A 25,263-nucleotide genomic window follows, 5' to 3' on the forward strand; every position below is an offset into this window, starting at 1 on the left:
TACTGTTGATAACATGAAGGTATACTTACGAACTAACTTAACTACAAGGTTTATTTTGTTTCGCTACACTATCGAATTAGTGTAATTAATTGAAAGAAGACAACAAACATGTTTTCTCACTCTAATTTATAGCACTGGTGCAGCAATATAGCGAAAAAGAACAATCTTGTACTTTATAATTTGAGCACCAGAATGCAATTAGGGACTGCATTCCGAATTAATGCATTCATGCGTCTTTAATTAATAATTAAGAAAAAAAAAATACAAACGAATATAATTAAAATACCTTATTGGTCACACGATAGGTATTAGTTGCCTCCAAGATTTTTTATGCTAGTTTTAAGAAAATATTTATAACATATTTAAATTTAGTATTTAGATGAATTATTAAATGTTTTGGTTCAAAGGCTTTTCATTGGTAAAAAAAATTCGGTTAGTTTACCCTATTTATATTGTGTTGGAAACAGCCTGTGCCATTAATAAATAGAATGCCTCAAATTAAAGAAACCGTAATTTCTAATAGCTTTTCGTTATTAATTTAGAGGTATAGATACTGTACAAAATTTTTGGAAATACAACAACAATCGTAGCTATAACTTTATAACTATACCTGTCGTTGCAAATTTACATAGAACTGCAAGAAGGCAACTTATTAGTAGTTGTTATTACTATAAAATTGTTGTAAAATGAAAAATATACATTTTCACCGATGATCGTGAATTATTAGGTTACCTACGATTGTTTTTATAATTTTGAACAATTTTTAAAGTGCAGATTAAATAACTTAAAATTGCAAAAGAATGTTTTTCTTGAAATTCTCTCCCCTAGCTTAATATTTCGATTTAGTTAGTATTACTACCCTTAGACAGGATACCACTGAATAAAAATTTACCGCCGTCGATAAGCTAGACCGTTTAATTGTTCGAAGATTATTTATATTCATATTTTTGTTTTTTGTTGCCAATACAAAATTTAATTTGTGTGTTTATGAAATTTATTTTTTATTGGTTTAAAATTCACGTTTTCCAATGTATATAACATTAAAAGAATCTACTTATCTCCGTCGGTAAATTATGAAAACAGCTCGAATTGAAATATAGATTTAAATGTATAAGTATATAATAATATAAAGAAATGTATTAGTAAGTGATCCGATTTTGAATTAAATTATATATTATAATATGAGGTAATATAGGTTAATAACCCATTAACACAATTTAAAGCTTTAGTCAGAGTTTGTGATACTGAAAATCTTTTGGAAAATTTCAACCTGTGATGGATAGATATTGAAAATGTAAAGATTGAGTACTTCTATTTTTTTCAAATTTTCATAAGAATTTAATACAAATAATCTAGAATAATGTGAATCATGCGAAGGTTGGTATTAACAAGCTCTGAATTTTTATAAAAGTTTATCAGCAATAATACGTAACAAACAAAGCTTATTTATCTAATAGCAATAATTCTTTTCCGTAATCCATAGATTATCTTGAGGACTCACTGCTTACTAATGCGACAAGCTGTGACAATGACTGAACATCTTATTGCATCAGGTCTTCTTCTGTTTCGATACAAGTGCATCAGCTAATTTGGTCGGTTACCACAAAAATAATGCAAACAATAAGAATAGAATTAATATTATTAAATAATAATAAAGGCACGAGGGAAATTAATGCATAGCCAAGAGAATTTTTAAACTATTTATTAAAAAACCATTCACTGCTAAAAAATCAGTCTAGCGTTTTAACGAAGCGAAATAACAATAAACAAATTTCTTTTTATCACAATATAAAAACTACTACCCCCCTCCCTTTCCAAAATATAAACTTCCTAATATTTAATCAAACAATAAAAAATAAGCGAATAATTGCATAATGACAATATAAATTTGAAATAATTGTAAAGAAATTAAGGAAGGAAGGAAGGAACTTGTATAATTTGAATGAAAAGTAAAGAAGTGAAAGGTGAATGTGCATGTATGAGAGAGATAGAAAGAAAAAGAGAATTGGATCGATGAAAATGGATAAGGCGGCTGATATGACGATTAGATAAAATACAAGCTTTGTTTTATCGATGCACGATGATAGTTTGGTGGTTGTGACAATTGTGGCTGGTGTCTCTGGCTCTCCGGTGAAAGTAAGAAAATTGTGAGCACGGGGGGCAGAGTGTGGGGAGGCGTTGGAGGGGGGGGGGGGGAGTCGAAAGGAGTCACTGGGGGGATCGGTGGCTGATGGCTGGCCGGTTGCTTGGTTCATGGATGGGGTATCGTGGGGGCCTACCCGTCGCCGAGGACGAGAGGTCTCTGTGCGGATCTTTGTTTCAGTCCATCCAGCTATCCAGTTGCTCGCCGTTCACAATCAGCTCTGCTGTCCACCGTTCGAACGCGCGCGCTAGCCTCGTCATCGTCGTGGCTTTCACCTTTCGGTTCTCTCCTCTCCTTCCCTCTCTTTCTATTTTTTCCCTTATCCTTATACTCCAACTTTCCTCCAATTTTATACAAACGAACAGTTGGAATTTTACTCGAATAGTCGACCAAAAGTTAAATACTGAAAATTAACGACAGAGTCGATCAATCCGCTGGTGCACGCGACTATCCCAATCGAAATGACCGGTTAGGACCTTTTGGGCCACTTCCTTCCTTTCCTCTCCTTCCCCCTTTCCTTCCCCTTCTCCTTCGTTTCTTTTTTTTTACGTTCTTTTCATTCTTGGTTCAACCCTTCTGCTAAATTAGTTTTCCACTCTTGTATCGAGTTTGAAAAAACAGTGATCAGTGAAAGAGACAGTGAAGGATTCAGACCAAAGAGGAATAGCATAACTATACAGGTAAGACATGGTGTATTATAGGCATTTCGATATTCTGCCACGAAAACCGGTCGGATTTCATCGTCCATCCGCAAACAGTTATTTTATATAATATACAAGGTGTAAACAAATAAAGGAGCAGTTTTGAGGGATTTTACCTTCGAAAATACTGAATATATATTGTCTTTTGGTAATGTAAATTAGTTTAATCAAGGAATCATTTGCACTTAGCAAAATATATGTGTATGTGTGTGTATGTGATTGCAAATTGTAGATACGATTGATTAAATTTTGTATCGTGAACTATGGTCAAGGTAAATTAAGAATATATTTATGGTGTTAATATTATTTTCGTTTTTTGAGAAGATGAAAATTAATTTTGTTTTAAGAAAATTATTTTCTTAACAATATCAGTAATAATTAAAATAAATTAAAATTGATAAAAGGCTTGAACACTCTTTAAATTTCATTGAGATTAGTATACGGAGTGCTGACTTACAGGCCTTTAAAATATAGCGTTTTTTGACACTTCTGAACAGTTAAGGCCGGACGTCGAACCGCCCCATGAAACCAACGCAAGACGTTGTGTATATAAATGCTATACGATGATAGCAGGTAGACTAGAAGTCTCTGCACCGATTTTTAAATCGGTTTCAAAATTTATAATGAGACAGACCTCAAGGATAAACCGCCTGAAATCATTACAGTCGTTTTATTAAATCCTGTATAGCATATATTTTTATTTTACACTGCCTTGGAAGTTTTAGAAAGAATCGTCTGCTATGGAAATTACACGGTATATAGGGGTCTGTAATATGGTAATAATAATTTTTTGTTCAGGTGAAGGCATTTAGCAGATTTCAAGATCATCATGATTTCTTTTTTAATGGAACCACTTTTTCTATTGCCTATAGTTTTAGCTGCTTTCGATAGGGTTTACAAATTTTATATTACTAAATCATTTCATTTAAATCGTGAGACATTTGGCATTAATTTCGTACATAAATTGTATAATTTAAAATATTTTTTATTATTCTATTTACAAATGTATTGCACTGGAGCAACGCACATGTTTCATATTTTTATCGGAGATTATTTTAGCTTACGAAATAGAACGAGATTTTGAAGGTTATTTTATTTTTGTATTCTAAAATATAGTATATGCATGGTTAAGAAGGTTTTAGATTTTATCTAATAAAATATTTTATTAGATAAAATGTAATTAAGCTACTATTTCATTCAAAACCATTTGTATATACACTATCTATTATGTTTTATAAAATTTTGTTTTCTCTAATAAATAGTATTATAAAACTGACGGGATATAATTATTTCAAGGGGGAGGAATACGTCTATTAAACGACTATGTTAATTTTCATATTTATTTGTATTTTAATTAGCAATAAAATTGAAGCGAAAAAAATATTTTCTTACTGCCTTCGTTTAGCCACGAAAAGTGTAATTACTCGTCTTATGATTTTGTACACCTCTTGTGTGATAATAGCTTATGATATAACCTTCATATTCTATTTTTTAAGTTCCAATAGTTTCCGAGAGAGATTAGAAACTTGTTAGTTTAGTGTTTTCTTTTTTTTTTAAGGTGGCAAATATATATAAATGTACTACCAGCGTTTGGTTTACCAGCTATGACGAGCTATCTTGTATATTTTTTTGCAGAAAGCTCTCTCAAGTAACATTTATTTAACTTTCGAACTCAGCAAAATAACTTATGTAATTTTTTACCTTTTCATGGCCTTTAAGGTTATTTAAAGGTCATCTGTAGCTCCATTAATGGAAACATTTTTTAATGCATTATTTTGTTTGGTATGAAAAACAAGTAACTTTTATCTGGACTATTTTTTTACACAGTCACGAAGATTTTAATTAAACATGTGTTAAATAGTTAAAAAAATTAAAAAATTGATGATACATAATTTAAAGAAGTAATAAACTGTGTTAATCTGTATATTTTCTAATGACTGTATAGACTTGTGTTTTGTTGAAATAGGGAAGAGGGTGCATATCCACTATTAATATGTACACACACAATTAATTCACATGAAACTTATTGTAAAATTAAATGCCTCTTAAGAATTAAAGTGAAATGGTAGTACATTAATAAAATGAATTGATTTTGAAAGACTTTCGAAAGCTTTTTATAAGGAAATTTAAAATATAAATCCATCTAAGAAATTCATATAGCTGTAAATTTTGAATTTGGAATTAAAGGTTTCTCCTTAAATTTAAAACTGAACATTGAGTTGAAGTAGGAAAAATGGGTTTCAATTGTGGGAGAATATTAAAAGCTATATACGTTTGAAAGTGAACAATGGTTCGATTTAAATATTATAAAAGAGTGAAATTTATTGATCCGGAAGTGAAGGAATTTGTATAGGATCGAAGGAAACGCGTAAATGTTAGGCTGTAAATACGGATATAAAAATTATTCGTCGAGTTTTGAAGGATTGGGATTGAAGCACGAAACAGACGGTTATTAATCGCGAGTGCAACTTTCACTTAATCGAGTCCAATGGCCCACTTAGTGAGAGAGCACTGCAGGACGAGACCAGTCGACTAATGTATGTTTTGGTAAGAAGGAAGGCGCGTTAGTCAGTGAGAATTAGTGTTCCTTTCAAAATTTAGTTTTTTTTTTTACAGTTGTGATTGTAGTATTTAATTCGATCCTACTTTTAACGAATCTTATTTAGTCTTACAACTCAAGAAAACCCTTAGTGATATACGTAATGAAATTGTAGCATGCTCATAGAAGCTATGCTTTAAATATCAAGCAAATACCTTCTTGTGAATTCCACGTAGAACAGGTAAGACTTCAAGTAACTCACCAACCAATAATGGAAAGTCTCCAAGAATTCTCGTAATACTTTGCTCTCCACGGTTCAATCAACTGTGCAAAAAACTTTGTAATTCAACTAAATTGCACGAAACAATAATCAATTTCAGTCACTTTGGTAAACCTGTTCCACAATGAAAAACTTCTCATAACATTCTTATACGCAGCACTCTCTTTTTCCCTTCAATATCCGTAATTCGTCGTATCAATACCTGCATGGCGAACATAGTGCCAGAAATGTTCCTAAAACGTGCCAACGTGTCAAATTGAGTCTAGCAACATGATAGAAATGATTCTGACACTACTACTGTTATATAGGTATAATTATCTGCTTTTATTGCACTTCTTGAAACTAAGAATTTATAGTCCTTATTTATAGGGATTATTCTGTTCCACAAATGAAAAACGTCTATAACACCTTTCCAACACATTTTTTTTTCTTCGATATTCACGCTTCGTTTTATCACTGTATAATTGTTTACCTTATTTCACTTCTTGAAATTAAGAATTTATAGTTCATATATTTATGGTGCTATTCTGGTTCACAATAAAAAAACCTTCAAAAACCTCTCATGACACTCCTGCAACACTTTTCAATTTTAATTTGCAAACTCTGTCTTAGGAATGTAATTGTTTATTCACACTACATTTCTTGAAACTGAATGTTAATGATTTGTATATTTGTGGGGTGTTATAGTGATCTAAATTAAAAAATCTCTTATAATACTATTGTAAGAATTTTTCCATTTTAATATTCAAACTTTGTTTTAGCAATATAATTATTTATTCTTATCCCACTTCTGAAAACTAACAATGTATGTGGCTCATGTTTATATGGTAGTATTCTGTTTCACAAGAAAATTCTCTCATAACACTCTTGCAATCCTCTGTTTTTCCTTTTTAATTCACGCGTTGACTTATCAATTATAATTTTTTATTACCATTTCATTTCTCGAAACTAAAAATTTGTAGTTCGTTTGTGGGGTTATTTTAAGAATTTACGTCAACGGATCTCCTTTGGGTGAAAGTGCTTTGAAAAGTGTGTTAAGTAATAGTTTGAAAATATAAAAAATGAACTTTATGAAATTTCTTATCTGAAATCTTTCAAAGAATTCAACTAGTAACAAAGTTGTATATTATTGCTATAATTATATGTTATCTCTTATTCAATAGTTTCAACTAAATTTATATTTTAATATTATAATGTTAGTGTCAAAAAATTCTTCCTTGGGGGAAATTATCTCGAAAAGATTACAATATTCATTTAGATAATTTAATATATTCTTGTCAAATGATTGAGATGATTTTTCTTCAAAAACCGTATACATAATTTCATAATTTATGCTTTTACTTGTATTTTCAACCTTATAATGATTGCAAGTTGCGATCTTCCACATCGTAATCCAGTTGCAACACATTTTTTGTGGCTCCTTCAATATTATTCTGTTATTTATTTTTCAAGCAAACTGAGTAAATTTGTATTAGATATAATATTGGTATAACCAAAAGATGACAGCTCAAATATTAAATATATAAATAGCTAATATTTTCATATGTCGGATTAGTCAGCTTCCGATTGAGGAAACACACTGAAGCCTTCGGTTCGGTTGTACCGTTACACGCGCTTTTACTATCCGTTCACCTCGAACGACCAACAACATCAGGGAGAGTGACTGAGATAGCTTTTTTACGAAAATAACACTTTATTCCATCATTTTAACAAAAAACATCTGCTCTGTACTCTCTGCTTTCACGGTTAGAACCATTTGGCATAATAGTGCATTATGTTTGAATTTTTAATCAAGATGAGGAGAGTTAATATATTTTTTTATGGTATTTTATTAATGATCGCGATTGACACATATAGATCACGTAATTTGTAGCTCAATCGCATTTGTTGCTGCAATATTTATACAATACAATATTACATTGCATTAGGTGATTTTTTCAAAAGTAATAAAAATAAATGTCTGGAATTTAGAATTTTTTTGAAAATGATTTTTAATTTTTTAAAAGAAGTTCTAGGTTCTTAATTATATATTCTTGTACCTTATATTAGCAGCATCTAAAACGTTATATTCTTTACTATTTAATTCGGGTATTAATGAGATAAACGCAAATAAAAAAATAACATTAAAATCACTGTATTTATCAACAAAAGTTATATAATATTAAGAAAAAAATCAACATTTTCGACAAGATTTATCTCAACAGGTACCTAATGTAGGAAAAGGCTCCCAGAAAATTGGTAATATAATGTTTTTGGGAAGTTCTCGAAATTAACTATAACAATTTGCAATAAAAAATAATATGCAGTGCTATTTAAAAAACAAAACGTTTCAATAACATAAATTATATCATCTTACTTTCCACCTCGAATTATACAACTTTTATCTGACTCACTTTTTCTATGAAAGGAATATACGAAAAGCTATTTATAATTCAAGTGAAGTATATAAAAATTTGTATTATTGTTAAGAATTTTAAAATGCTTCATATAACTGCTTTGATATATAGGAATATTGTTAGTGTAGAAAGAAACGTGTTCATAAGTAATAATAGTTTAAATGAGATGAGAAGTACTTGGTTTTAGACTATATTGATATTCGCGTAATTCTAATCAGATAATAAGAGCCGAAAGGGAAACAATCGATGGATCACGAAATTAGAACAATGTGCAGAAAATTAAATAACGCACCGTTAAAATTAACGTTATGTGACGTTCTCTACGACACCAATGTTTCAAAAGAAAATCGTTGCCCGCCCACTGCGGACTCCGTTACGAGAGTTCATTGAGTAATGCGTGATGAATCCAGGTGCATACTTATAATTGTATATTTATAACGCGGTTGTACAGCCTTGCTAAAGATGCCGTTATATTCCTTCTTCGTAATTGCTAGTAATCCTCGCATAATTTTGTAGATAAGTGCAAATGTGTGCTTATGCTCCAAGTAATTTCATCAGTACACTTTCAACTCTCATTATCAGCCCACTAGTCTCATTTGATTGCAAATTTATATATTATATACTCATATATGGAAAATGAAAAGTTTTGCGGAATGAATCTTTTTTATTCAAATTTTCAATGTATTTTGTAAGAGTAGTTTTAATGCATTTTTACCAATCGTTAATTATTGCAATTGATTTTTTATTTAAATTGTTGCAAATACGTTGAATTAATTGTGTGCATTGTTATCAGAGGTTTTGTTATAATCCTGCAAAGGTCGAGATTATTAGTAGTTGCTTTGGAAATAATCTTCTTTATCATTTGACGTATATACGTAGAAAAAAAATCAAATAGTCGATATTTATTATCAGATCGATTTTATAAAACAATAGCGTTAGAGTCCTATTCTGAATATTTTATACAGAAATGCAAAGTACAATTTATTTAATATTGCCTAACTCGTACTTTTTATTAATTATCTTGGCATTTAGAAAAATATTTAATCCTTCATTTTTAATTTTTTTTTTTTTTTCGTAATTTTGCACAAAGACTATTTTTATCAAGAAACATGGCACTTTTTCGAAGCTGGTACGTAAGAAAACTTAAACCCCCCAAAATACTCTTTCTTATACAATAAATTGTATGCATATATAGTTTTTGCTAAATCTTAAAACAATTTAAAATCGAATAAACTTAATGAAATTATTTATTCTAAAACTTTCAAAATTGAATCCATGAACATGAATATTTTTGTTACAATTCGAATATTCACAGCCTCTCGGTATATTTCGTGTCCAAAAATTAAGATTTTCTTTCATTTTCTTCTTCAATTTTCAAAATGCTTGACTCGCTCTTAATGTGGCTACCATATAACATCGATCGAATTATTCTACTGATAAAATATCATGTGTTAATAGTGTAAATAACAACCAGACAAGATAATTTTTAAAACTTCAAAAATATGTTTGTGCGACACGTGACATTCGTCGGAAGAGATAATTAGTAGTATAATCTTAATACCTATACTGGTGACTCTTTTTTACTATGACATATAAAATAATTATAATGTTTGCTGTGGACATTTTTATTTTTATATAAATTAATGTATGTAAGTTGACTTATGTTTTAATTTGCCTCAAGTTGTGGAAGTAAAAATTAATTTTTATCCATAACTCTCTCTAAAAAAGATAATTTTCTTACATTTGACCATTTTGAAACTCCTTTCTATTTACACATAAAAAGTATTATATTAAGGACTATATCTTTTATATATACCTAGTTGAATGAATTTATAAATTCAGACTTTGGAGCAAATTAAAACATAAACCCTGTATAATATTTGCTAGGGTAAAGGGAGGATATTTTGATCACTTTTTGAGAAATTAACTATAAATTCATTATTTAGCAAATTTAAGATACAAACAAAAGATACAAGAATGTAACAAAATATATTCACTATAACCTACAGATAACATTCATGATGAAATCTAACTTGATAACTAAAAAAAACGTAAATAGGCAAACATTGCAAAGTCCAACTATCCTTCCCAATGGAGGATAGATGAACCACCTTTACTTTTTGGAGTTTCTTTATATGATTTGCAAGTGTTTCTTTGGCTCCAAGCATGGAATATGGACCGAGACATTCTAATCTTTTTGTGTTGTTTGGTTTCATTCTTCTTTTCAAAGTGGTTTTAGGTATGCTGAAACTTACAGCTACTTCATTTACACCCATATCACCTAATGTAACAGCTGTAATTGCCCCAACTGCAAGTTATTGGCTGTCCAAGTACCTCTTGGTTTTACATTAGCCTTATGACAATAGGTATTAGGCATTTTCTGAAATGCAAAAACGTAATTCCATCTCTCCTTTACACCACTGGATCAACTATTCTTTAAAAGGAGGATAGACAAATCAATACAAATTACAGCAACAACGTGCCGGAAGTGCAATAATTGAAGTTACTGGTAAAGACCAATATTTTATAGACTCAACAACATACACATCTCCTTCTGTCATTTACCGAACTATTCACAAACTTTTTTAAAAACAAACTTGAAAAAATTTTCAACAAGACGTAAAATGAAGATTCCAAGTCATTCTTAAAAATGATTCAAGTTAATAATCTATTGTGTAATCTAGCATAACTATACGTGTAAATACAACTGCGTTTAACCGGACAGCTCCTATGCTGCTATTTTTTTAGAAGTTATGGTTATTGGTTTGTCTTTCCTACGGGGCTGGCTCTCCTTGCTTTACCCTCTATAGCATTGAATAATTTTTGGCTAAGAATTATGTCTATTTTTGCGAAGACTATATTAAAGTTTGTCATGAGATATATCGACTGATTTATTTAAAAATATCCACTTTGAAAAATAAAAAATAGTAGTAAATATCGAATTTTTCAGAAACACGTGTGATTTATTACTCGGTGGCCATATGAAATAACTATTACATAATAATATTTTAAATGTATGGAATTAGTAGGTTTGGTCCCTGAAAAACACTACAATTATTTTTAAGTTTATTTATCTAGAAATAAAACTTATACGCTTTTAAGGCCAGTCGTTAGTATATTAATATATTGTTTCGAGGAAGCTGTGAACATATTATAGGAATTTGTAATAAAAATTAGGGAGGGGGATTCTATTTATTAAATCCACACATAAATTACTTTGAAATCTAGAGAAAAGTATCTTGAAAGTAAGAATGATTGAAAATACTATATGTCTATTCAAATTGTGTAAGTTTTTCTTCTAGCATTTTATTTGGTCTAGCTGCTACTATATAGTGTCTCGTTTTACGTGCATCAACAAGTGAATGAACTGTGCATAAAATTATATTGAAACTATTATCAGTGGAGAATTAACGTAACATAATTTTTTACACAATTATGTTTATCCAGATTTTATCATTGCTATACATTAAAATTAATAGGAAATATAATGAGTTATACATTTTATATTAATTAGTAAGCAAACCCGATAGGTAATAACAGATTCTGATGAGACTTTGCACGCGTATAAGGTTAATGGCCCATAATTTACACTAGTTTAATGTTTTATACAGATTTGTGGATAACTAAAATTTTTGTTAGACAATTTAAATGTGAAATCAGTAGATATGAAAATAACAACAATTGAATATTTACCTAATTGAAATTGTTATAAATAAACTGCATTCTGTGAATCACGCGAAGGTTGGCACACGTTTTCATTTTTCTTATGCTGTATATTACCACTGATATATCTAACAATGAAAGATTATATTTATCAAATAGTAATAATCCTTTTCCTCAATCCACAATTTATCTTGAGGTCTCACTTTTTAATTATACGAAGCACTGGCACTGACTGAACCATACTAAGTGTACATAGCGATTTATTATCTACAGATAGCGAATCGAGCGATTTTTTAGTTTATTTTTTAAAAATTGTTTATCAGTCCATTATGTGGTTTGTTGTAGAATAATTATAGAATATGCAAACGTTAATTTCAAATGCATTAACAATTTGCGTAAAAGATATTATAGTATCTTGACAATTTTTTAAAACCACTTATTTCTATCGAGACGTTATCATTTCTCTTGATTTTAGAATACTGCAAATATTTAAAGTCTTATCCAAATCGAACAATTACAATTATATGGATTTATTTGTTAGTACAATCAGGAGAGAAATTATTACATACTTTCTATAATGTAACTATTACATTAGATTATTGCTCTTACAAATTCATGTATAGGATGAGTCTGGAGAAACGTACGTAATTCGAAAAGTTTATACTGTGTATTACTATGTAGAGCCAGTTTTAATAAGCTGTACATTTATGGTATTGAGAAAAACCTGCATTGACGTGTAAATGTAGATTAATGAAGGGAAAATTAGTCATGTGAGTAATTATATAAAAATACTATAGGAAAGTGAGTAAAATGTAATATGCTACTGGGTTTAATGACCACTTCCATTTATTAGTGTCGAAAACCAATTGACTTAATAGCAAAAATTAGAAGAATTTAAATACGTTTCTCACAAAAAAGAAAAACGAAACTTTAAACACTAAGGAAATGTTCTAATCTTGTATTTTTAATTCCATTAATCACGAAATATTAATAATCTTGCATTTTTTTATTTCTATTTTAAGCATAGGTATACTAATTAGGAGGGCGAAACGTGTATTCAATGTAACGTTACATATGTAATGCTTATGCTCAGTTTGGATGAATTTAGCAAGCTCCGGATGAGTCGTTCGGCATTCGTATTCGCTGTTGGCTTTCTCGCTATACGGATGCAAAGGAATCGTTTATTCGGTATTTCAGTTTGAACGAGATTTCTTTAGTAACAAACCTTGAGCGAGCCAAACGTGTAATGTTGGCTAATTTTAGGGACGACTAAAGTTTACTTTCGATAGAAATGTTAAAAAATAAAGAAATCCTCTAGTACCCTAAGAATAAGAATCTCTCTAGAGAAACTTTAAAATAGGATGCCTGGCATGAAATGAAAACAAGTATATATGTATATATGAATAATTGTAATTCTTGCTCGTAGAGTTTGATGGTCCGATAGTGGTGTAGATAGAAACAAAATCTCTGCATTCGTATGAAGTTTCTTCCTTACAGTGGATCTTCCTTCCAACAGTAATAATAAATGTTACAGTGCAGGCTCTATGTGCATCGTTTTTGAATCTGAGTCTTACGGGGAATACTAAATTAAAGGTTTAGCTCGCTTAGTCTGTAAACGTAAAATTCTTCATGTAATTAAAAAAAATGGAATTAAAAATAATGGAATTAAAAATTTGACGTTAAAATCTTTTTTTTAAAGAATTGAATTACTGCATTAATTGTCACTCTTCATTAATTGAAAAAATATTAATAAAAACAATCAAGAGAGTTTTTAATTTAATAGAAGATTTTTTTATCCAAAACTCAAAATTTTCTAAACTGATACCTTTTTTCATCAACTTACATTTTAACAAATAAAGTGTGGTAAGAAAAAAGTTAATAATTATAGAGAATCTATATATTTATAGGGAATAACTAAAATGTTTTAATAACGAAAGATAAACTTATCTTATATAAAGCTGTTAGCATTAGCTTATCTTGCAAATTTTAAAGATCACTCCTCAAGAGGAATTCCTGACTTTCGATAATATCAAGGTTGATGTGGAAACATCTGATCCTTAGACTTTCATAAAAAGGAGAGAGAAAAATGTCAATAATTCTGGCTAGCGCAAGCAGAGAGCTACAGGGATCGAGTACACTGTATATTAGCATTAAATGTGGAATCTAATACATAGTTGGAAATGGAACGTATAGTGGTGTAAGCATAGAATCCAGTATAGAGAAAGTACGTTCTTGTTATTATGCTATAAGATATGTTCCACTAGGAAACGAAAGGAGTGAAACTTGGGAAATTGTAATGAAGCGGAGATTCCCGTAAAGCGTGGAATCTTAATTAAAATGTGTGGATATCCGTATAATAGAAAGATTGTGCTACGTGTACGAGTATGCGTGTGAGTACTTAGACCTCAAGAACAAAACTAACGTGAGATCTTTGTTGTTGAAAGTTAATTGCTCCATTGATTAATACAACACCATTTCTGGGTTGAGTTTGAAACTATTAGTGGACAACGTTTTGCTAATTGCTTCTGAGATAGTCGTATACTTTGCATTTCATTAATATCAATTATTCAATTGGAATAATTGAGAGAAAGAGAGGTGGGGTGGGGGAGATAAACAGAGAAAAGTTAAGAAGAAATATTATTTAATGTTGATATAAATAAACCGGATAAGTTGAATGAACTAAAAAATCATTTGGCACTATAAATAAATGTGTAATCGCAAATAGTTAATTGTTCGTTAAGTTTTTAAAAATAAACCAAGATTTAGTTAAATCGAAAACAATAGTTTTAATTACTGGATAATTTTTTGTATATAAAAAAGATTGAATTTTACTCTTATTATAAGTATTGAAATGATTGGGAAATATTTTATAAGAGGTCGGGTAAAATAAGACATGAAGGAAATTCTATAAAAGTTTAATTTATAATGGGAAATAATTTAATTAGGATGATAATTAGGGTTTGAAAGGAAGTAAAATGATGTGCGTTTTTGATGAGTTTATTGATGCTTTCGAAATAAGTTTTTTACAAAAAAAAAAATAATATTCGCATTGAAAATTCAAATAGGGGAATGATTCACAGGATCTGGATCCGGTTGATACTCTTCCTTCCCATTTGCCCTTCAATCCTGAAAGATGTGAACGATTCGGCTCTGACTCGACGTTTAAACACTCGAAATATTCCCCGTGAGCAGCAAGGCCGTATACGTACCTTTCCCCGTGACCTCGCGTTCCAACATTAAAATCTTCTCTCTTTTCCACACTCCACAATTCTACACTCCCACCTGAATCATCCATTTCGCAGGACACTCAGATATCCTGAAAATAAACTATGTAGTCTTCCGGGGGACCTCATACTCCTTTTTCTCGTTTTTTTTCTCTTCCTAAATATTTTTTTGTGTCTTCTCTCAAATATCGCTGGCTCAGCAAAAATCTATAAAAAAAAAAATAAAATAGAGAATATATACACATCTTTCCTTCCCTCCTACAGTTGAAAGCTAGAGACAGAAATATATTAGCTATAATATTAATAGAAAAAGTATAGAAATTTATAACATACACACAGAAATTAAAAAATCATTTGACAGCGAAAGAACAATTTTATTTCAAGGATTAATATTGGTTAAATTTTTATTAATAATCAACATTTACTTAGATTAAGGCACATTCGAAATTAAATTAATCACACAGCTTACAATGCAGTGTATAATTAACCGGGACTACGTGCGTTACTTAGTCGCACACAGTTTTCTTTACCACATTCGAAAGTGTAGACTTATTTTTTAAGAAAAATTATAAAGGTTCCGGTACCATACACATATATATACGAATCATATATAGGGTATATGCGATTTGCACAACTTTGCCAAACCGTGAATAGTCCGATGTGTGACCGACCTTTTTTGTTTATGGCTCGCACTATTGGAAATTAAATTCTAAAATAGTAGGTTAAGAAACCATAATTATAGTTTCAACACTTACTTTTACTTATTATCCTTTACTACATGGATATTCTGTGTATCTTAAACATGGATGTCACGAAGTATAAAACTAGTCAATCTTTTTTGCTAACTTATTTTATTTCTTAACATTTCGTGTTTCCTCTCACATATCCCGTTTTGAAAAATATTGATCGATAGATCTTTGGTAAAAAAGATATGAGCAATAAAATATTAACCCTTAACGAACGAATGCCGCCATACTCGCGACATCGATGTCGCGAGTATGGCGGCATTCGTTCGTTAAGGGTTAAAATTAATATATAATTTTTTTGTTTTAACAATGAAAAAACTATATTTCGTTGGGTATATCATCCTATTATTTATAGTGGTATCGCATGGCTTGCCTCTAGTTTTCTTGATTTAATGCTTTATTTCAAAGACTCATTTAAATGTCCTAGAATTATTTGCAATAAAATTTCTACTATATTACCCAACGCTAAACATTTTATTCCGTTCGGTAATAGATATGCACTCAAAGCAATTTCATGTATTAAGGTTCTCGACAAAGGAGTAAATTAAAAGGATTAGCAAACCTTTAAAGCTACATGGTATTAGAAAATATTAGAGTTGCTTGATGACCTTGCATTCAGGATAAAATCTTTACCCATGACCAACCCCACGTGACTCACCCACCTCGACTGATACGTTCGGACATCCTGGAAATAAAAGTAAGTCACAGTAGTTACAGCTTGTAGCTTTGATTGCCCAACGGTTCCCTGAGATTTCTCTTGTATCTGCAATCAGCAGATATCACCCAGAAACCTCTAAATCAATGGTATATAGGCTAGCGATGGTCCACAGACTATGTTCTGGTCCCTATGATATTTCATTTTATTTTATTTAATAATAATATCTTATTCTCACACAAATTTAACTTTTTCTTAAATCCATTTTCTTTAAAGGATATTGTAGGTACTACATAACGAAAATCAAATGGAAATATTTTGTGTTTCTTATATTCAGTTGTCAATATTTAATAAAGAAATTATATTTAAATATTATTTTTTCTCAATATATTTGAAAAAATTTGTTTAACAGATTTTAAAAATGAAAACTACTACACACACATGACCCTAATGACTGCAATGTCTGATTGTTATAATTTAATACGTATATAAAAGAAGAGCTGGAAAGAAGTCAGAAGGAAGCAATTTAATGCGTATAATAATTGTCTAAGCTTCCGCGTACCATGCATCTAACGTGTCCTTAATTCATTATTGGATTACGCACTTTTCTGCTTGTGGGAATATTTCTTGGAATTTTTTAATAACGTTTTTTACAATCAGTCGAACATAATTTTATTTTGTAGTTGTTAGAAAAAATTTACAGATCACTCGATAAACTTATCGATATATGTTTCATTTGATACCGTCAGTTGTGTCATGTGAATATAAATAGAAATAAAAATACTTTCCACTCGAACACTTTCTATAATTAATAAACGTCGACTTCAACGCACCTTTATTCCCAATCAATATACCCTATATATTATAAATAACAGAAAAATATTCTTTGCTTATATATAAAACAGTAAGTAAAATCTGTTTAATTATCATATTAATATATGTTAGTACGTATTAAAAGATTAATTCCATTACTCATAAATATTCTTAATATTCTTTAATGCTTAAAATAATCATAGGTTTGCATTAAATTTTCTATTCACGTTATTTGATGAGATATTTTATTAATTCACTGTTTAAATCATCGTTATAAACAATAAAAAACTTCTATAGGTATAATTGTGCACTATTTTTCTGTTATTTTATTTTATGATAATTTTGAATCGCATAACACGGAAACTTTTATTTATTGTACGAAAAAATTGTGAAAGAATTTCTCACCGTCCAGTTCGTTTTGAATAAGCGTGACGTGACCGCTGTCCACGCTTATGTAGATTCCGAGAATGCGTCATTTAAGAGATTGTGCTGTCCGCAATCTAACGCACAAGCGGTAAACAATGGTCGACCGGACAATGGCCTTTCGAACAGGCCCCTCTAAAGTTAAGATACGCGCCACAAATTTTGCCCCACCTTAGCCCTCTCCTTTTCCTCATACGCACAGCTCAAAGATACGCGTAACGTAATCAAAAACCACCATCAAATCCGCGAATTTAACAAATCTCAACCAAAGTCACGACATTTAATACACTTATGGGGAATTTTTTTGGAATATTTGCACTTTCAGCAAAAAAATATGTAAATCATTTTTGAATGAAAAAATAAAGATTTCCAAACTGTGTAGGATTTGTTAATATTTTTATATCATTTTTGTATATAGATTCTGCCATTTGAAAGACTCTGAAGCATGTACGTAAAGAAACGTGTATCTTCGTGTTTATTAGAGATATGAAAATTATCCTGTATTGATCACACGTGGTCCAAAAAAATCCATCGTAAATTTGGGACCAAGCGTTTTGGGAGTTCCATATAAGAAAAACAAATTTTAAATTTATTTTGTGTAGAGTCCACTGAACTTCGACTGGCAATTATTTAAGTGTTTCAAGTTCTATCCATTGCGAGTTAAAACTTGCATAAGATCTCTTTAAATATAAATAATAAAATGCTTCGAAAAGGCTCTAAAAATGTAATATTTCTGGAGATAAACGTTTTTTTGTTTCTATTCTCCAGGGCACTTTAGGTGGATGACCCTGTATATAGTTACAAAAATAAAAATTAATAACATTATTAAATATTAATTTAATAAACTTTGATTAATGAGATTTTGTATAACGACACCTTATAAAGACAAGTTTTGTACATTAATAACTTAAAATAGTATTATAAAATACTCTTGTGTTATGGATTCTCGTGTTTAAAATTTACATTCAAGAAAGTATTATTATCCAAAACTCTATCATTAACTTTGATTAAGTCTGAAATGGGATGAAGTGTATTATTTGGTGAAAAAGATTTAAATGATGGAATAATTATGGAAGGTAATGAAAAAGTGATGAAAGTGATTGTTAAAAATTCATAAATAGGGGCGTTGTTTTCAAGTGTGTGTTGCAAATTAACAAAAACCTCCTATTAGCAAAGTGGTGCAACTGCTTAAACTATGAATTGTAAAATTTATCTCTTACAAGATACATTCACACACACACACACACACAGTTCGCTTTAACCACTTCGTTGCTAACCCACCCAAAACTATACATAGATCAGTATATCAGCTTGGTTTATCTTTAATGACACGCTATAGGGAAGGACAAGGAGGAAGGGGCATAGTTAATTAATTCCAAAGGAATGTTTATAGACCGTTAAATATTTTATGATGATAATTATAGTGGAAAAGTGAGTGTAAAGTCAGTGTTCACATTAAAATATTTTTGGAAATAATTTAAGATAATCGGTTGATCCTTGGAGATCCTGGTACAATGGTCCAGGCTAGGACGATGGCCTTAGCAAGGCAAACAGCCTTAGTCGTGTTAAGAGAACGAACGTGTGTGTGTATGTAGAGAGAGAGAGAGAGAGAGAGAAACAGAGAAACTTACAGTCGACTCAGGAGATATTTATGCACACGTTCCTATCTCAAGTTCGAACAAAGCACATGAAACAGCATGAAGTACTAGTGGAGCGAACACTCGTAAGGATAAACAATTATATATGTATATATATATATATATATATAGAGAGAGAGAGAGAGAATCAATTGTGACTAAATTAACAAATATATTTGAAAATAATACAGAAGAGTTTTCCATAAATTTATTACGTGAAATCATAATAGAAAGAATATATCACCATAAAGACCTACTAATATAAAGAAATAATTATCGATTATTTTGAAGGAAAAATAAATGTGATATGTAATATATATATATATATATATATAGTCTAAAAGTTTTATATCAGGCATCAGTAACGATTTAAGAAGGAATGAAAAGTATAATGGTTTAAATTGGTATGTGACGAGTATGTTGGGCGAAAAATTTCATTCAAGAAAATCTTCTGCAAATTTATATAACGATCAGAAATTCTTAGAATAAGAATAACGATTTTAACACGTTAATAGTCAGTTTTCTGTGTGGAGGCGCGTCTATAAAGTGCCGATGTCCTTTGAATTCTTTTTAAATGGAATTACTTATTTCTTATCGCTAATTCTTGCAGCTCGTATCAAAAGCTTTCCAAAACGCTGTAATAAATTTATCATTTCATCTGATCGTGCATTATAGATATTTCGATTTCAAGTTGTATATATATATATAGTTATAGGTATGGCGGAATTGGTATACGTATAGCTGCTAACTTACACAAATGCATGTTTGCACGTCTATTACAATTGGATGTTGCTAGGCAATAGCGAGTCAAACCTTAAATGTATTGTTTCGAAATAATTAAACAAATAATTAATCTATGAAAAATAAGCTGAAAGCCTTGGAAAAAAAATATTAGCAGAAGGGGTGGCATTATGGTCCAGATAAAGTTTGAACATTTTTGCTCATTGTAGGATGAGGATCTCTGAATTTTACATAGCTACATATAAGTCATTAAAAAAACGTAGGTAACTTTGTAATTGCTTAAAACTAGCTAATTTCAAATGAAAATATCTAGCGAATGACTCGGTGAAAAAGTAAATTCATTAATTGCTTTGGAGAGCTCTTGAGATAAGCTACAAGAATATGCAAAAAAATGAGTGCTTTTCTTTAAAAAGTTCAAGGTCAAAGAGAAAGTACGATTTAGTGGCCATCTCTAAGTCATATAACTTTTACTGCAGAAGCTCTTTGATTTTTCAACTCGTTTGTGAGTTATTTGATTATACTGTTTCACATGAAACATCCTCCCTGCATACGGGGTAAGTCGAGAGGAGTACGACAAACTTTGAAAAAGCATCGCATATATACAAAAAAGTTTAAAATATACAATAATATTATACAGTATAATATTTACTACATGACATATTGAATCCGGGGATGTTTTAAGAACGTTTTCGACGCTATGTCATCGTATGGCTAATAAACTTCAGTTTTTTAGCAGATATTTGAGGAAAGATATTTAAAAAAACCTGTATATAAATTTTTCTTTATTCAGCAGTGTTATTTTAAATATATTTTGCAAATATATTAGAAACCAGCTTATAAAGACAATAGCAAGTAACTTTTTTAAATCCATGCTTTTTATAGTGTGATTATAGAAGGACGGGGGAAGGGGGTTGAGGGTAGTGGATGTCACTAATCCGAAAGATATTGTTATTTATATACAAAACAAAATGAAAATACGATGTTTCATTTTGCATAACGTAACAAGGAGCAAAACATTACGTCGTAAAATTCTAACTCTCTAAACACTGATTGCCGCATCTGTACTCACTTTCTTAACTTAACTTTTGTCAGTCGGTCTTGGCCGCAGCTGCTATTTCATTTATCTATATAGTCACGCCTGATTTGCTAACCGCTATGGGCTCCGTGCACACCAACACGACGATTTGAAGTGAGAGTATGCAACTGTATACGTATATGCAAAAAATTTGTCAAAAATGATCAAATTGACCGATATAGTCAATGCTGATAGTATACACATGCGATACTTCACATTTTTAACTCACTATATCATTTTGTTCATATGCACGGTCCCTAAAAACAATTGTTTAACTTATATCCCTTCATTTATTAGTTTATTTCTTTTTTTACATTTTCGCATATGTTTAACAACTGATTTTTACAAATAAGTAGTTATAAATAACATACTTTCTATTTTTATTATTCCGTTTTATCCGCTTCCATCCCGCGTGAATGTTTATATTCATTCATTCATTTTTATTTTTTTCTAATTTTTAGTTCATTATTATAGCATTGCAAAAAACTCATTGCACGCATTTATATGATGAATAAATATTTAAGTTTATAGCAATTCTCACATTTTAGTCTATAATTGTTATTTGGGTGCGTTTGTAGCAAAAGACGGTCTAAAGCATGTGTAAATTATGGCAACTCAAGTCGTGGGCGAACACTGCTATAATTTGTATACTCATGAAATCGCTTACTTTTCTCACATGTCTAATAATTTATTATTTTGCAACAGAGAAAAAATTTAATGTTTCAACAATTAAAAAATTATTTTTATAACAAAACAGTAAATGTTTCATTTATACAGTGTCTTTCAGTATGCACGCATCCTATACTAAAGGAATATACTATCTTGAACTTATTTTAGAATGAAACTTTCTCTGACACTTTTCTCATGAATGGGTAATTTTATTTCGGCTTTTCTGAAAGGAATCTAAATTTTCCTTTATGGATACATAAAATAAGATGAAATTTTTTCGCCTTGATAAATTGATACTTCAAAAAATTTATAAAAATTACAAAAACAATACCTTTATCTTTTGGTTTCTCTAAAATTAATAGATATTTTTGCAATAATAATTTTAAAGAAATCCGAAAAAGTTTCAAACGTTCCAAAGCAAACAGAATTGTCTGCACTTGAGAATTATTGGTTTAATTTAATTCAGAATGGACTTGGTCGACTGCAAGAGAAGGTGAAATGTGCATTACGATTGTACCATAGAAAACATTCATGTATATAGGTATAGGTGACGGTTTTCACTTTAAATCTTACAGCAAGAGGTAAGAGTAGAGAAAAAACTTTAAGTAGGTAAGGGAGGAGGGGGGAGGGATAAAAGGGACAGAGAAAAGGCAGGAGGAAAAAATGGTCAAAGGTGTATAAGTATAATAATAGTGTAGGAATGGGAGAAGGATCAGAAATGGAAAGAAAAGAAACAGTCGGATAGTGAGAAAGAGAAAAAAATAGCGAGGAAGAGAGGGGGGGGGGGGGAGGGCGGGGGAGAATAAAGTGAACGAGAATGCCATGACGTGTGACTCGAGGGCGGCAACCGACACGGCAAGCTGCAGTGGACGTCCTTGCTACGTTATCTGCGTTTCGTTCCCTTTCACTTTCAGTGTCCAGGAACCAGAAAGCCTGGTTCTCTTTGAACAAAGATACGCCACCTCTAACCTCTTTACCCCCTACCCCTCGTCCTACCTTCTCCTTCACCTTCAAGTTGTCAAGTTTTCGCCATACCAGCCTCTTTACCAAGTTTCCATATGGTGATCGAATCCAAACAGCACATTCAATATGCCAATAACTAGAAATTCATTTCACGAGAAAAACTCTGAACATTTGCCATCTCCAACATAAACGCAACTCCATAGTACTTGTTGCTTGCATAGTTATCGATGCTTTCCTGCAAAGCCAAGTTCAAGAACCTGTGGTACATTTCATTTTAATGCTTCAACACTTTACACTTTAACACGTGTCGAGGAGAGTCCATCCAAATGAATGAATAAATAATACGTCACCTTCACCCTCTATCTTCTTTGCTTTATCCTCGGCTCTACTCCTTCTTTTGCATCAATCACGTTGTATCAGTCTGCCAATAACAAATACCAAACTTCATTTATGGATTTATATCCAATTAATTATGCACAGAGAAAAATGCATATATTGAACTCAACTATATATTCATTATTTGACATTATAGTTTTTTTTTAGGTATTTTACGTACTGAAATTAATTATGATAGTGTAATTACAGAAAAACTATATATTTAAAATTTTTGCTTAATTTTTTTGTCTTACTATTAACCATAGAGTTATATACCAACCTATTCATAAATACATTTAAATATCTTCTATGAATCTCTATCGAATTAGTTGCATAAAGAAAATATATGTATATGTATAATTTTTAAATGGTTCACCTTCCTTATAACCGTAAAGAATTAAATTTCCTCAATTCGTCTATTCTAAACAATTTAGAAAGGCTTGACGATTACAAAAATGCAAGCAATTTTCGTTTTATATATCGATCATAATTAAACTTAATTCCAGATAATCCGCGCAACCTTTTGACTTTTTTGGGATCTGCCACATTTCATATATCAAAAATACTAAAGAGTGAACAACCATTTATGTACCGCTTTTAACGTAATTCTCAGTTTCTTTGAATTTATAGCAATTCATTTAATCTCATTACCATATTAGCGTAGGTATTACCGTACCTTACTTTGTATTGAGTAATTTGTGAATGAGTCAATGATTAATAAGAGACAGGTGAAAAGCTCTCTGGGACAAGGTAAAGACGTCAACCCACAGGGTTTCAGGAATCATACTCAATTGTTTCAACTAACATTCTTTTAAATCGAAATTATACCTCTTCGAAATATGTAATTATTTTAATACTATGTGAGATTGTTAAACTATTTCTACCTTGAATAATTTCAGAACAAAAGGTTATTTTTTTATAAAAATATATAAATATATTTTTATATGTTTAACCTTTTGTACTCTGCTACTCCTTCTTAGGAGACATAATATTCCCTTTTTAAAAAAAGAGGAATGCAAAAGGTTGAATTTGTTTTATATACAAATTAAATTCTGTTATTGATTTATTTAATAGAGCAAACCACGAATTTTTACAGCTCGTATTTAAACAACCATACAGATCGAAAGCTACTTTATAAGATATTTGAACTATGGAAGAGAAATATTATAATTGAACAAACTTTAGGAATTAATTTCAACGATAAAATCTACGTTAAAGTTTTAATTTATTCTAATGGGTTCTACATCTTTATATTATTAAATGTTACATTTGTGTTCATATTAATTTTTCATTTGCAGAATGTCAAAAAGTCATCATCCAAACGGAGGACTAAATACTAGTGGTGTTCCTGGCCCGGATGACTTTTCGGACGGTGAGAGCACACCACTTACACAAGACTATGGCGGCAGGTAAATATTTGCTCTTAAATAAGAGAAATTGTTATAACAATCGTATAGCAAATCGTGGTAATCCTTACACAATCTGATAACATTGATCTACATGATTAATGTAAACGGGATGACATCAGATATATTTATGTAATAATTTTTATCACTGAATCTGAGTCTGGCTTCCTTTCCCTCCTGTCACATTACGTTTAAATTTTTATGTTGTATTTTAATATTAAGGAATATATAGCTATTGAGTTTCCTAATACTCCTCTTTGAGCTCAGAAATTTTAACAGCTTCATCCACTTGATTAATATTCGCTTAACTGACATTTCAGGCTCAAAATGATTATTTGTTTAAATATTTTTAATTGTTTTATTTCGCTCTGCAAAAATTAAGGAATATGATAGTTATGCAGAGCTTGTGAGAAATAAAATGAAAGTTGTATGCAATAGTTCATTTTGAAAATTATGTGTATAGGAGAGCTTAAAGAAGACTTGATACATATAGATTTTACTAGAGAACTTTTTATATACCAGGGTTAATAAACGATCGCACTTTAGTCAAGGGATGTAACCAATGGTGCAGCCTTCAAAGTTGCTCAATGAAAGACCATCAGGTTGCAGCAAAATTTATGGTCTGGTTTCCGAGTTATGAGGGTTCAAATTTATTGTTTTCGTGACTCTTTGTTGCTGAACAGCTATGACGTCACGCAAATACTATAGTATAGCTGCGATTAGCTGGCTCCTTACGGAGCTTTATTTTTTCATTGAAATTAAGTGTAGAGGAAAAGCGTTACGTGGCCCAAATATGGACAAGGTTGGACTGCTG

At 30.5% G+C, this 25,263-nt stretch overlaps 1 protein-coding gene across 5 annotated transcripts in view; it reads left to right on the forward strand.

Annotated features, from left to right (window-relative positions):
* Window positions 1-2,276: 2,276 nt before the first annotated feature.
* Window positions 2,277-25,263, forward strand: part of kkv (hyaluronan synthase-like protein kkv) — a 46,784-nt gene continuing 23,797 nt past the window's right edge. For all 5 annotated transcript variants that reach the window (XM_066732827.1, XM_066732828.1, XM_066732830.1 and 2 more), the window contains exons 1-2: window positions 2,277-2,823; window positions 24,342-24,452. In XM_066732827.1, coding sequence (XP_066588924.1) covers window positions 24,343-24,452 — 110 coding nt within the window. In that variant the 5' untranslated portion in view covers window positions 2,277-2,823; window position 24,342. The remainder of the gene's footprint in view (window positions 2,824-24,341; window positions 24,453-25,263) is intronic.

This window comes from Prorops nasuta, unplaced genomic scaffold, assembly GCF_024137725.1.
Source record: "Prorops nasuta isolate Cenicafe-Biocafe unplaced genomic scaffold, Cenicafe_Pnas_1.2 PNAS00010, whole genome shotgun sequence".
Lineage (NCBI taxonomy): Eukaryota > Metazoa > Arthropoda > Insecta > Hymenoptera > Bethylidae > Prorops > Prorops nasuta.